This window comes from Triticum aestivum, chromosome 2A (assembly GCF_018294505.1).
Source record: "Triticum aestivum cultivar Chinese Spring chromosome 2A, IWGSC CS RefSeq v2.1, whole genome shotgun sequence".
NCBI lineage: Eukaryota > Viridiplantae > Streptophyta > Magnoliopsida > Poales > Poaceae > Triticum > Triticum aestivum.
In genome coordinates, this window is record NC_057797.1 from 42,875,740 (window position 1) to 42,890,408 (window position 14,669).

General features: G+C 43.5%; 2 protein-coding genes across 2 annotated transcripts; one reads left to right on the forward strand and one right to left on the reverse strand.

Moving 5' to 3' along the window:
* Positions 1–4,373: 4,373 nt before the first annotated feature.
* Positions 4,374–7,699, forward strand: LOC123187318 (elongation factor 1-alpha). Its single transcript, XM_044599160.1, has 3 exons — positions 4,374–4,466; positions 5,514–5,997; positions 6,575–7,699. The coding sequence occupies exons 2-3, from the start codon at positions 5,536–5,538 to the stop codon at positions 7,454–7,456; spliced, it is 1,344 nt and encodes a 447-aa protein (XP_044455095.1). The 5' UTR covers positions 4,374–4,466; positions 5,514–5,535; the 3' UTR covers positions 7,457–7,699.
* Positions 7,700–9,913: 2,214 nt separating this feature from the next.
* LOC123184597 (probable metal-nicotianamine transporter YSL6) lies at positions 9,914–14,510 on the reverse strand. The gene is made up of 7 exons (XM_044596696.1): positions 14,168–14,510; positions 13,142–13,332; positions 12,909–13,006; positions 11,934–12,071; positions 11,529–11,718; positions 10,939–11,071; positions 9,914–10,851 (listed from the first exon to the last, which is right to left on the reverse strand). Exons 1-7 carry the CDS (start codon positions 14,508–14,510, stop codon positions 9,914–9,916), a joined length of 2,031 nt encoding a protein of 676 aa, XP_044452631.1.
* Between the last annotated feature and the right edge of the window lie 159 nt (positions 14,511–14,669).

Below are 14,669 nucleotides of genomic sequence, written 5' to 3' on the forward strand. Positions count from 1 at the left end.
TCCCCCATCGTGGCTAGCGTGCATGATGGCGGCAGGCGGCTCGCGATTAGCTTCCTAATAGGATGGATGTGTCCGAGATAAGTTTTTTAATAGGATGGATTTGTCTGAAATTAGTTTCCTAATAGGATGGATGCACTCTGATTTAGTTTCCTAGAATAGGATGCACCCATGATTATTAGTTTTCTAATTGCTCAGGCGTGGAGTTTCATATTTTCCTACACGGTGGAGTACAGTCAGTCAATGTAAATTGCTAAGTGCATACAGAAAATGGTTTAGGTTAAGGCTAACCGTTAGATTGATTTTAGTGGGCCTAATCGTGCGGTGGTATTGGATCTGTGTACGCTTTGTGGGGTGTGCTTAAAGAAGTTCTAATTTGATTGTTTAATAGTAAGTATAGATTTAATAGTAGTATGGAAGTATAGATTCTAGATTGCTTGAAGCCCCATGATTCTTATTTAATATGTAATGCACGTGCACCCACTGAACAGACACTTTGTCGGCGTGGGTGCTGCGAACGGAGCTGAAGTCAACACGGATGCCGATGGTTGCCGGAGAGCATGCCCTGGACGTGAATGAAGTAGTCGCAGTAGCGGCAGAAGAGCGCCTGGCCTCCAAACAAAAGAAGATGGCGGCGATATCACGTGTGTTCCCGAAGGAAGACGAAGCTCCTCGCGCTTCCCCCATCGTGGCTAGCGTGCATGATGGTGGCATGCGGCTCGCATTAGCTTCCTAATAGGATGGATGCGTCCGAGATAAGTTTTTTAATAGGATGGATTTATCTGAGATTAGTTTCCTAATAGGATGGATGCACTCTGATTTAGTTTCCTAGAATAGGATGCACCCGTGATTATTAGTTCCCTAATTGCTCAGGCGTGGAGTTTCATATTTTCCTCCAAGGTGGAGTACGGTCAGTCAATGTAAATTGCTAAGTGCACACAGAAAATAGTTTAGGTTAAGGCTAACCGTTAGATTGATTTTAGTGGGCCTAATCGTGCGGTGGTATTGGATCTGTGTACGCTTTGTGGGGTGTGCTTAAAGAAGTTCTTGTTTGATTGTTTAATAGTAGTATAGAAGATAAGTTTTTTAATAGGATGGATTTGTCTGAGATTAGTTTCCTAATAGGATGGATGCACTCTGATTTAGTTTCCTAGAATAGGATGCACCCGTGATTATTAGTTTCCTAATTGCTCGGGCGTGGAGTTTCATATTTTCCTCCACGGTGGAGTACGGTCAGTCAATGCAAATTGCTAAGTGCACATAGAAAATAGTTTAGGTTAAGACTAACCGTTAGATTGATTTTAGTGGGCCTAATCGTGCGATGGTATTGGATCTGTATACGCTTTATGGGGTGTGCTTAAAAAAATTCTTGTTTGATTGTTTAATAGTAGTATAGATATATATGACAGCCAACACACCTGTGCTAGTACACCAACGATTCATGTACTTGCCTTTGATTGGCCGGCCATCCATGCATGCATTAGCACCTTTGATTGGCCGGCCATCCATGCATGCATTAGCACTTGTATACGTCACATGCATACACGTGACTTTGCCCTATACAGCGGAGTACACCAAATACACACACTAATATGTGAAGATTAATAGAGGGAGAAAAGAGGGAGTTGAAACCCAGATTTTAATCTATTATTTCTAGCAACCATCATACTAGAACTCTTAATTAAAACCTCACTATAATTTACATTGGCCACATAAAATATTCTTACATGCATGCCAAATCCAAGTCTCTTGATCGGCCATCGTTTTAAGGATTATAGTGGAACCCCTTTTTTGGCCGTGGAATTGCCTATGCCATGTCTTTGGACAATTCTTCCAACTCCAATGCATGCAATCTATTGAACCAAGCATACCTGGGAAGCCGCGAGCATTGTTCATCTCCAATAGCCTTGCGGCGTCTTCAGCATTGGAAGATCTCAAATACTCCTGACCAAACACTTGGACAATTCCGACTGCGAAGCGCTTGATACACATGATGGCTTGGATCTCACCCATAGCCAAGTGATCATCAACTAGATCAGCCGGGATACCGTATGCCAACATACGCAAAGCGGCTGTCACCTTCTGAAAGGTACTATGCCCGAGCTCTCCGGCGGCATTCCTCCTTTGCTGAAAAAACCGGTCATGGTTCGCTAGTTTCTCTGTAATGCGCCTGAACAACTCGGTGCTCATCCTAAACCGACGACGAAAGTACGACTCCGGGTATGTGGGATTCTCCGCAAAATAATGCCTGATCAATCTGTTGTGGGCATCGATCCTATCCCTCCAAATTTTCTGCCGACCCATACCCGAACCACCGTGCTTCAGTTTTTTTATTGATGTGCATAGCTAGGATCATTGCATGATCCTCCTCCTCGTCCATATCAAATTCTTCTTCGGAAGAATCATACGGCAAACTCATCTACAATGTTGAATACTAGGCTATAAAAACTACAATCAACATGTACCAAATTCATAAAGTTGAGCAATACATACCTTGCGGGCGTTTTGTCGAACACCTTGCGGGCGCCGAGCGGCAGCGAGCGGCTGCGCGCGAGGGCTGCGGTGACTAGAGGGTGGCGGAGGAAGCCGCGGCGGCGCGGGGATAGGCCGGGGAAGCGACGGAACGGTCGCCGGGAGGCGCGGGCGGCGGCGCGCCGCGGATGGATGGGGTGAGTGGAGTTGCGAGCGAGCGCTCGAGAGTCCAACGCGCAGGAGCGGACACAACAAATAAGCGACGCGCGATGCCGTTTCGGCCCGCGCGCTGAACTAGATATGCCGAGCACGCAATTTTTGCGCCTCTGCTGGAACGCTCGGACCGGCAGCGCGCGCAAAAAACGCTGATTTTTCAGCGCGGCGGCTATATAGCGCGGGTGTTGGACACACACACACGATTAGTTCACCTGATAGTGATATAGAGATCGTCCTGGTCTAGCTTGGTTGTTGTTTTCTTCGGTGCGAGTCATAGATGCATCTATCTTGTCATCTGCGGTATCCTATGACATTAAACTTTCGAAAGGGATCGTACCCTCACATGTTATGTTTTTCTACAAGAATAAGACATGAATTAGATGGAAGCTCAGTGAATCCATAATATTTTAGATTTTAACGAGAATTAATATCAGTTAAAATCATCTGATGCCCACACAATCAAGTACTCATACGATCTGAATAATTAGGTCAATGCCAACAAAATGCAAAAATATAGAATTATTGGATTCTATCATTATGCTTGACTAAATTTTAATAAATGAGAAGCTCTCCGCCTACACATGTGAGTAATCGTGCACTGAAAAAATGCCCTGAGCTTGGGTATGCAATACACTAATCAACTCCTTTATTAAAACATTTGAGAACTACCGTGGGTATGCATACCACAATTCATATGCTTATTGGACAAAAATAATCTGCCTCTTCCGGTGATACTTTCCCTTGTGTCGAGTGCATATCCTGTGCTCCCATTCCTACAATGCTCCCATGCTATCTTCGAAAGGGTACATTTTAACATCTTAACAAAAGGTGCAGGTTCGTAAGACATGTGTCCACATTCCCTGAAAATTTCAAAGCTAATTCAAAATACACACGGAGAAGAGAATTTTTTGGAACACTCAGATTTATTTTTAAGTTTGGAGCATGGGAACATGTAAGCCGTGAGAGCACTCTCTCTTTCATTTGTGCACCTGATAAATGTTTTGTTAGCATTTTGTTTTTTGAGCTGGAAGTGTTTTGCTAGCATAAAACCATCTCCCCACAAAGAGAGAGAGAACATATAAACCATCTTGGACATGTGTGGTCGTTGGGCCCATAATTATTGGCTCGACATTGTCACAGGATCAGCACAGCCCCACTTCTTCGAGCCGAACCATATTCGGGGCCAGTTCTTTTGGGCGATTTTACCAGAATCATCCCCCTCCCTAGCTTTTTCCAGAATCATCACTCCATATGTTTTTTACAATCCTAGCTAATTAGATCTTAACTAAATAGGATTGTAAAAAAAATATGGAGTGGCGATTCTGGGAGAAGCTGGGGAAGGGAGCGATTCTGGGAGAATCGCCGAAAAAAACTGGCCCTCGTTCACGTGACTAATTAAAATGAATCCTAAAAAAAGAGACTGATTAAAAGGATATTTATTCGAAAATAGAGATCTTCTTGGAGGAAAATTAAAAAGAGATATATTTTTTTTGAAAGGAAAAGAGATATATTTAAACAAGAAGACATTTCCTTCACGGCCAAGGCGAACGTAGGCGCTACGAAACGCGAGTCCACAGCGAGTCACCAGCAACCGCACGATCGTGATCGAACGCGGGAGACGTAACCGCCATCGCAGCCGCCCGTCCGACGATCCAGAGGCCGCGGATAAAACCCTAGGCACCCGTCATCCCATCCCACCCCATCCTCCCCCCCTCCCCCCGCCGCGTCTTTGACTCCATCGCCTCCTCCCTCCCCCTCCCTCCTCGTCGCCGGCCAGCCAGGTACCCTCTCCAGCCTCGCCGCCCGCCCTTCCGCCGTCGGTGATTGTTTCTCTCGCTCGTATGCCGTCGCATGCCTAGCTAGGTCGATCCGCGCGCTGTGATAGATGGATAGATCTGCTCGATTCGATTCGCCTTGGCGCGTTTGATTTCGAGACTGTCGCATGAACTGCTTGTATTGGTTCTGGACTAGTTTTGCTTATCCTTGCTGTTGCATGATGAACTCGATTATTTCTCTCGCCCGTATGCGGTCGCATCTCTGGCTCGACCGCGCGCTGCGATAGATGGATCGATCTGCTCGGTCTCGTATTTAAGCATGTCGCCTGAACTCGAGTACCTAGATCTGCTCGATTCGATTCGCCTTTGCGCCCTGCTTGGTTTGGTTTCTGTATGTCTGTTGGGCTAAACTAGTTTTGCGAATCCTTACCGAATTATCACTGTAATCTGCAAGTTAATCATCTAGGTTAGAGATGCATAACATGCTATTATCAGCAAATTGGAGATGCAAAAAGTGCCCATCGTCTAATGGTAAAGACACAAGGCCTCCTTGCGGGGCCTTCTCATATAGGTTCGATTCCTATTGGGTGCTTCTGCAGACGACCCCCCTGCATCTCCAATTTGTCCTGACCCTGAATTGCCTTGTTAAGTAAGTGCCTTGCATGCTAATCTCGCCCTTTCGGATTAGATCATGCTTGGCCACTTGACAAGGCATTCTGGTCTGTAGGTTTATTGAAATCTTCTGTTAAGAATCGTTTGGACGTAGGCCTATTTTTACCTGTTAGTCAGATTTAGTTTTGCATGCCTTATCTGATGAATATGAATAATTTCAGTTACTTTTCCAGTGTTTAGTTTGAAGTCTATGAAATTGCAGTTTCATGGCTAGCCTTGCTTGCCTGTCAACTGTTGTCTGATAGGCCATTGTTTTTATGGTTTAGATTTGTTATTGCTCCAAATTATTACTATATTGTTCAATCATTTGCTATTTGAAGTTTAAACTGTAGCATTGAATTATTTGAACTCGTTTAACCACCCCTAATTTGGTCCATGCAGGTAGTTCGTAGCTCCAGCAGCCATGGGCAAGGAGAAGATCCACATCAGCATTGTGGTCATTGGCCATGTCGACTCTGGCAAGTCAACCACGACTGGCCACCTCATCTACAAGCTTGGAGGCATTGACAAGCGTGTGATCGAGAGGTTCGAGAAGGAAGCCGCTGAGATGAACAAGAGGTCTTTCAAGTACGCCTGGGTGCTTGACAAGCTCAAGGCTGAGCGTGAGAGAGGTATCACCATTGATATTGCTCTGTGGAAGTTCGAGACCACCAAGTACTCGTGCACTGTCATTGATGCTCCTGGTCACCGTGATTTCATCAAGAACATGATCACTGGTACCTCCCAGGCTGATTGTGCTGTGCTTATCATTGACTCCACCACTGGTGGTTTTGAGGCTGGTATCTCCAAGGATGGCCAGACCCGTGAGCACGCTCTCCTTGCTTTCACTCTTGGTGTGAAGCAGATGATCTGCTGCTGCAACAAGGTATACATGCTATTCAACTTCCAATGGTGATTTTTATGAGTGACCATATTATTTGTTCACTAGTCAATGTCAATGTTCATTAGTACAGAAACATACTCTTAAATGATTTACATCTGTCTAATTCTATTTGTTTTGTGATAAATGTTTGTTCATTTTGTTTTTCCTTAAATTACAAATGTATTCCCTCCGTAAACTAATCTAAGTGCGTTTAGAATACTAAAGTAATGATCTAAACGCTCTTATATTAGTTTACAGAGGAAGTACTATTTTGCTATATGCTTTATCTCTCTAGGGTCAGAATTACCTACTAAATGTCCAGGTTCATTAGTAGCACTTAATTGCCTCTAATTGATTAACTCTGGTCATTTTGCTAATATTAGGTGATTAATAACTTCCATCATCTATGTTACTGACTTCATTATATATCATGATTGATGCAACTGTTTGTCTGCTTGTTATCTCTTATTCCAGTACATGACTACACATTTATGATGTTTCTCATTTTTGTGTTTGTTTGCATCGTTACCTTTTAATTATTCTGTTTATCTGATCGGATTGCTCTTATGATCTGTTCCAGATGGATGCCACCACTCCCAAGTACTCGAAGGCCCGTTACGATGAAATTGTCAAGGAAGTCTCTTCATACCTGAAGAAGGTCGGTTACAACCCTGACAAGGTTCCCTTTGTCCCCATCTCTGGGTTTGAGGGTGACAACATGATCGAGAGGTCCTCCAACCTTGACTGGTACAAGGGCCCAACCCTGCTTGAGGCGCTTGACCAGATCAATGAGCCCAAGAGGCCCTCCGACAAGCCCCTGCGTCTTCCCCTTCAGGACGTGTACAAGATTGGCGGCATTGGAACTGTGCCAGTGGGGCGTGTTGAGACTGGAGTCATCAAGCCAGGCATGGTTGTCACCTTTGGTCCTACTGGCCTGACCACTGAGGTGAAGTCTGTGGAGATGCACCACGAGTCTCTCCTGGAGGCGCTTCCTGGTGATAATGTCGGCTTCAACGTCAAGAATGTGGCTGTCAAGGATCTCAAGCGTGGGTACGTGGCCTCTAACTCCAAGGACGACCCCGCCAAGGAGGCTGCCAACTTCACCGCCCAGGTCATCATCATGAACCACCCCGGCCAGATCAGCAACGGCTACGCCCCGGTGCTGGACTGCCACACGTCCCACATCGCTGTCAAGTTCGCTGAGATCCAGACCAAGATCGACCGGCGGTCTGGCAAGGAGATTGAGGCGGCGCCCAAGTTCCTCAAGAACGGTGATGCCGGGTTCGTCAAGATGATCCCCACCAAGCCCATGGTGGTGGAGACCTTCGCCCAGTACCCTCCCCTGGGTCGCTTTGCTGTGCGTGACATGAGGCAGACGGTCGCCGTTGGCGTGATCAAGAGCGTGGAGAAGAAGGATCCGACCGGCGCCAAGGTGACCAAGGCTGCGGCCAAGAAGAAATGAGATGGTGTCGGGCGGTGGCGTTGTTGGTGGTTCTTTACCACATCTATGGTGGTGGTGGCGGTATACGGTGGTGGTGATAGTCGTGTTAGCCGATTTGCGAACTTGTTAAGCTTTGGTTATTTGTGTCGAGCAGTGTTCGAACTGCTTATTACTGTGGTCATAGTATCGTTCGGTTGTGTTGGTGAAACTTCGTCAGATAAAGTTGCTATTTTATATTTGAGTGATATTTGGAGTCGTTTTATATCTGCTGCCTGTAGCATATTTGATAATGGTTTTTGTGTTGCAAAGTGGATTTTTTTTCTGTCACTAACTACTCCGTAGTGATATACCATTGTATCACTGCTTTCGTGATCTAAACGCTCTTATAGTACTTTACAGAGGGAGTGCTGATGCTGAAACTTGGCTGTGCTGAAAATTTATTATCAAACTCAGACAGATAGTTGCAGCAGCTGCTTTATTTTTCAAGGTTGCATCTGAGAAAATCTGCACTCCAATCCCTGTCTGGCCATAGCACGTCGATGGTATACAATACTGACCTTTCATACTTTATTCAAGAGTACTCACTCTGTTCCTAAATTTAAGCCTCTTTATAGATTTCATTCACTACGGACTACACATGGAGCAAAATGAGTGAATCTTACACTCTAAAGTATGTCCGTATATACATCTATATGTAGTCCGCATCGAAATCTAAGAAATACTTATATTTAGGAACGTTGGCTTCATCAAAAGATTAGTGACAAGAAGATGAGGAGATTTTTTCTTAGTTATACGTATATCTGTAGTCCCCATAACAAATTATGAGTCAACATTTTAAAAATTATGTTACTGGTAGTGTGTGTCTAAAAGGCACACCAAATTAAGGGGGGAAAAGCAGAGAAGACACGTGATTCAGATAATTACGGTAGATGCATGGTGAGAAATTGACGAGAATAAGACCAGAGGAAGATGAAGCAATCCATGAATATGAGGGGGTTGTTGAGGCCATCCACCGGGTCGGGATGAAAACGGCCTCTTCTTCCTGCCGTATGCCCCTGCCCCTGCTTCTGCAGCGGCGCTGGGTTTCGCTGCTGCCGCTGCCGTCGTCGAAGCTTTACGGTGGCCGTTGCCATTGCCTGGCTTGTTCTTCGTTGGAGAGCTGACCACGGACAGAGCCGGCGGAGGCATTCTTGGCAACAATGAATGACGTGGAGCGGCAGAGGCCGGCCCTGGGACTGGGAGAGCTTTTCTTTTGCTGCTGTTGCTATTGGGGTCGAGCACGAAGTCCATGTCCGCGGACCAAGACAGTGGTAGATCTTGATCTCAACACTAGGATGCCACTGTTCAAAAATTACATTATATACTACTATAATTTGACCAAAACATCACCAATAATATCAACTAATAGTCCCAAAATAACATCAACTTATTAATAATTAGTGTTAAATACATAGTAAAAACTAGATTCTGAAAGTAACATAAGACTTTTTAGATCAGTAAAGTAGCAGTGATCTAAGAAGTACTTTACAGAGGGAGTATTTTGCATTATTGTAGTCGGCCATGAACGGTGTACTAGTTGCCTCCATTGGTCTTGATCCTACACGCAGTTTGGTAGTTGGACAACCTGATGTCTGGCTGCGTCTCGCCCGTGTACTTGATGTAGGTGACTCGAAATCCTGGTGGAAAGACAACGTTGCGGATGTGGGAGTCAAATGCTTTTGGGCGCATGCACACCATTTTCGGGGGAGTCGTACGGTGGAAATGGTTGATGATGCGTTAGTCGTCGTCATCATCGTCACGGTGATCTTCGCAAAGGTTACTGTGGCCAACGTCACAATCATCTCTTCCCGTGCCACGACGACGAGCACAATGCCTTGCCTCGATGGTGTTCTACGTGTCGTGGTCCGGACTGAAGCTCTGTGTTGTCACACCGTATTGCCTGGAGGGTGTTCCATGCATTACGGTTCGACCCAAGTCGACCATGTATTGGCATGAGGGGCACGAGGCTCTGAGTCGGTGTAGTTACACTCTTTGGCGTGTTGGTTCCCAGATGGGGAAGAATGCCGGCCCCTGGTGCTCGTAGTGGAAGATGCGCAGCCATTGCTGATTGCAACTTGCTTTTCTTAAGACAACACAATGGCATATGCTCACATACACGTACATACACTTTCTATGAACGCACTTTGATTGAAACTTGCCGGCGAGTTTCTTTTGCATCATTTATACCGTCTTACATTTTCCTTTACATCAGTTAGTTATTTTTAGCATATATTATGCATTTCTTTTAACAAGGTTTCCACAACAATGCAAGGGGTATTATCTAGTTTCAATAATACTCGGATATGCCATGATACTCTAACAAAGAATGCCGAAGAAGACACAAACAAAATGAACACAGCTATTGTTGTATTGCCATGGTCTAATTTACACGAGTGTGTTGTGGTACTATCACATAAAACTACAAAAGTTCCTCTGCTTTCAGCCATAGGTAAAAGATGGCTTGAAGTACATGCACATCGGTGGGTCAATCCTCATGATGGACAATATTGCAGACGGAACACTCCAGATACCATCACCGCAAATCAAACCAGAAGCAACCGCACCCGCAAACTCCTCTGACTCCTTACGGTTCACCATCTCCCATACAAACAAGATGACAGTCCCGATAAATATGTCAATCGCGAAGTATGCCCCAATGTAAAATGAAACGGCCATGGCCATCAGGAGCGGGATGAATTTGGATAGACCATTTGGGGTGACATCCCGGATGAGCTTGATTGCTATGGCTCCAAAGAAGAAGAAAGAGCATATTGCAAGGCAATGTCGCGGCAACACTGAGAATCCTTCGACACCCATGATTGACATCTCACGGAAGATGATGGCATATGGAGCTTTGAACATACCATCAGGATTGCCAATATCGAAGGATGTCCAGTAAAGCCAAAAGGTTAGAGGAGCAATGACACAACCAAGGGCAGTGCCAATCAACTGTGACACAAACATGGACCTTGGTGATGAGAGGGTCAGGTACCCAGTCTTGAAGTCATGCATGAGATCACCAGCTGTGGATACGATGGACATCATAACACCACAAGCTGCTAAGCCGGCGATCACACCACCATGTTGGCCAACCCATGAGGCAAAAATGAAAAGGCCAATCTTTCCATATGTGGATGCAAGGTTCCAATCTGTTAGTCCAGTTCCGTATGAGTTGCAGAAGGCAAGTAGAGGAGCAACAACATAGGCAAAGAGGACAAGGTACCACTTGAGTTGTGGGAATATCATTGGCACTATTGCAGTTGAAATTGCTGCAAGGCCCACATAACCAGATCCTGCCAACCAGGGAGGGATACTGTCTTTTAGAAACACCTCATTTAGAAGCTTTTCCTTGACTGATAATTTGGAATTTTTATCATCTGCAATTATAAAAGGGAAACAAGATGAGAGCCATGATGTATGATATGATGGCAGGTCAACTAGGTACAATAAGAAAATGGCATTACCATCATGAACCCGAACAAGGGGAAGTCTTCCTTGCTTTGAGCGTGCATTCATTATTTCCTTGATAGTAGCATAAATTATTTTGATGAGGTTAAAAGTACCATCACCAAGTATCAAGGATACCGATATGAAAACCTGGAAGGGTGCATTGACAACTTAGTTTTTGCTAAATATAATGTTGGCGAAGACTGAGCATTAAGTGAATAAAGAATACTTTAGAAATTTAATGATATAGATGAGCCATTTATTTATTCTTGAACTCAATTTCATGTTTCTCATGAATTACGACCACTATGCCCACTAAAATAAATGCATAAAAGAGAGTTATCAGTATTATTCGCATATTTACAAGAACTACTTGCAAATTTACTGGGTTCATTCAATATGGAGGGAAACAAGAGATTTTGGTCAAGCCTTGTAAATATTGATTCATAATCTAGTTCTTTTTATTAGATCGGTTCACAACATGGTAAAAGCTATGTTGGTCAACAACCATCACAATTGAATTGGCAAAAGGCATAATCAAGAGACAACATGGTATTGACTAATAATTCATTATGAGATGGACAATTAGAATCCTTCACCACCATACCTTGTACCCATAGAGTCCTTTGAAGTCATTGCTTCCAAGGTTAGCTGGGTACCACTCCCCCGCTTTTGTCGATATATATGGCCAAAGAAAACCCCAAGATATGATGGCTCCAAGAAGTGCAGAGCAATTAACTATATGTGGACATATAAGGCCACATCCAATATAGGTTGGATTGAAGTCAAAATAAAACCTATAAAAAGTAGAAACTGTTCATATATAATGCATATGATATTCCAGCTTAAAGGATATTAATTTCATATAATAATCCATGCATGTCCAAATTATCCCTAATAAATTATAAGGAAGGCAAATTTTGTTTCGATTTGAAAAATAAAATGATTTGTTTTTTAATTGCAAAATGCATGCTTTGAAATTTTAGCACGCTCATAATAGCAGTTAGCTTACATGTTCTTAAATGCTGCAAGGCCCAGAGAAGGGAAGTTGTCGAAGCCACAAGAATCCCCGGCACCGCTGAAGAACCATTTAAAGCAGTTCCAAAGGAAACTTATGCTTAAATACTTTCCGAGACAACTAACTTGTTTTCTGCAGGCATGAGAATAAAGTTAGTACCACCAAAACTCAAGAAATGCAGTAACCCAAGAATATGTAGTCAACAATCAAATCGATACAGAGACATCAAAGTTCATCCCAAGTAAACAAATAGATAATCCATGATTTTAAGTAAGAACTGATAAACTAGCTATTTTATATCTATCATAAGATTCACCTTCTGTGCTTAATGTACACATTTAACCCCCCCCCCCCCCCCCCCGGCGCTAAAAGTATATGCAATTGTGTAGAGAGATAAGATTGTAGAATTCGTAGCCTCCATTCATTACAAACTAATTGCGAGCTGAATAGATCAGTAAAGCTTTATTATTGTTGAATTACCTAAAATATATTTGTTCTCTCATGTACATGCTACTTAATTGACCAATAAACAATCTATAACGAGAATTGGTCGATAAATGGGTAGAAGGCTAATGTGCAACTTCATTGGACTATTAAGGGATTTTGGCAACCATCAGTGTTTAACACTTGGAAAAAGGTCAAATGGAAGACAATAAGCTTTAAATAACTTAATAGTCACTAACAGTTAGGAGACAGTATTTAAAATGCTTAAGTCATGGGGACCCATAGTAAACTTTGATAACCTGATATAAGCCGTAAAAGTACCATAGGTCGATACAAACCACTCTTTCGATTACTTATTTATAAATTACTAATTGTGCAATTGCGCAGCACTTTATCATACAAAATATATATTCATCCAATCATCGGACAAGAAGCATCAGAGAGTCAATAATAACTGTCCCTCCAAAGTACAGATAACTTATCAGTATGCACAAAATTAAGGATCAATGATGATCTGTTTCTTACTCTACTAACTCATCTCCGGTAGAAGTGTGGACGCTGTTTATGAACATAGCTGTGGCAGTTCCTCTGGGATAGGTTAGCTTATAGTTTATCACCATCGCCTAGCAAACACCAAACTGAACTTAGTTTACCGAATTTGCAAAATGTTGTCCTAGTTGCTGCACTTGATTACAAAAATGTAAATGCGATTAGATAAAGATGAAAGATGCACACACATCTAAGATGTGGATGATTACCTTGCGCAGGGCAACGAGACAAAAAATACCAATGAAGCTAACTACAAACATAAACCCAATCATCCAACTTAGCGAGGGATTCTTCACATCCACTGCCCTGTTACCAGGATAATCAGTCCCAAGAAGCTCGTAAGTTTTTTGATCCATTGCAAGCATATATGATCCGAGGGAAAGTATCACATGATACCAGCCTTTACATGATACCATGATACTAACTTGCAAAACTCAAATTTAAACATGTCAAAAAATTCTGAAAAAAATCATGAATTCTCACAACACATATGTTGACAACCCCTAAAAAATTCAGATCGAAAATCGAAATACACAAGGAGAAACAAAAAAGACAAATCCATCATAAATAGTGTCAAAAGAAGACAAAAGCAAAAATCACACTATTCACATTTGGATTTGTCTTTTTTGTTTCTCCTTATATATTTCGAATTTTGATCTATCTTTTTAGGAGTTGTAGACATATGTGTTATGAACATCCATGATTTTTATCAGAATTTTTTGACATGTTTAAATTTGAATTTTTTAACTTGGTATCATGGTATCATGTAAAGGCTGGTATCATGTGATACTTTCCCTATGATCCGAATCCTCCTGCACAAATGGAAACATTGATTGATAATGTGAACTATGTGAAAAGGGGGAAGCCCATCGTCATCAATTTTTCTGCCACTCCCAAAAAACACCAAAATCAGATACGTACGCTGCAAAGTTAAACATTTGTTCTAAGAAATGCAATTGTAAAAACCAACTGCTAGTGTAAAAAACGCTCTTATATTATGGGACGGAGGGAGTAATAACTTCCTTTAATACAAAAAAAACAGTAAAACCAAACCTAATCTTTCTCCAATACCTAGCAATGTTCCACCCAAATCAAACACCGTTTAGGTCCCCACCCAAAAATAATATACACACAAGCAACGGCCACACGTACTTAATTAGCAGAAATCAGCTTCAGAAGTCCACATGAAGGCTGTTTTGAGTCAAGGATCATATCAAAGCAAAATGCAAACATACCGCTGGTGGCGAGGCCGTAGCAGGCGACGACGCAGGTCTGGATGACGGTGTTCTCCTGCTTCGTGAAGGGCTTGGAGACAACGCCGAACATGTCCAGCGCCGCAGTCCAGGTCCGCACGAGGAAGTAGGCGAGCAGGCCCGCGGCGACGTTGAGCGAAGGAATGATCCCCACCGTGAGGTTGAGCTTGTGTGTGATGAGGCAGAAGAGCACCCCCAGGATGGCGCTCACCACCACACCCCGGACCGTCAGCTGCTCCCGCCACGGCGGCACCGCCTCCACCGCCGACGGCACGCCGGCAAGGAGGGGCCCGGTCATCTCCGCCGCATCCGCCTCCGATCCCATCTCTTGCGAACGCTAGTATCAAAGCCAATGCCTCCCTTCGCCTCAGACTTTGGGTGCTGGTAGACGAGGTCAAGGTGAGGATGAATGAATTGGCGTGGAGGACTAGGTATTTAAAGGGCGTAAACTGAAGCTTAATTAGTACTCCCTCCCTTTCGAAAA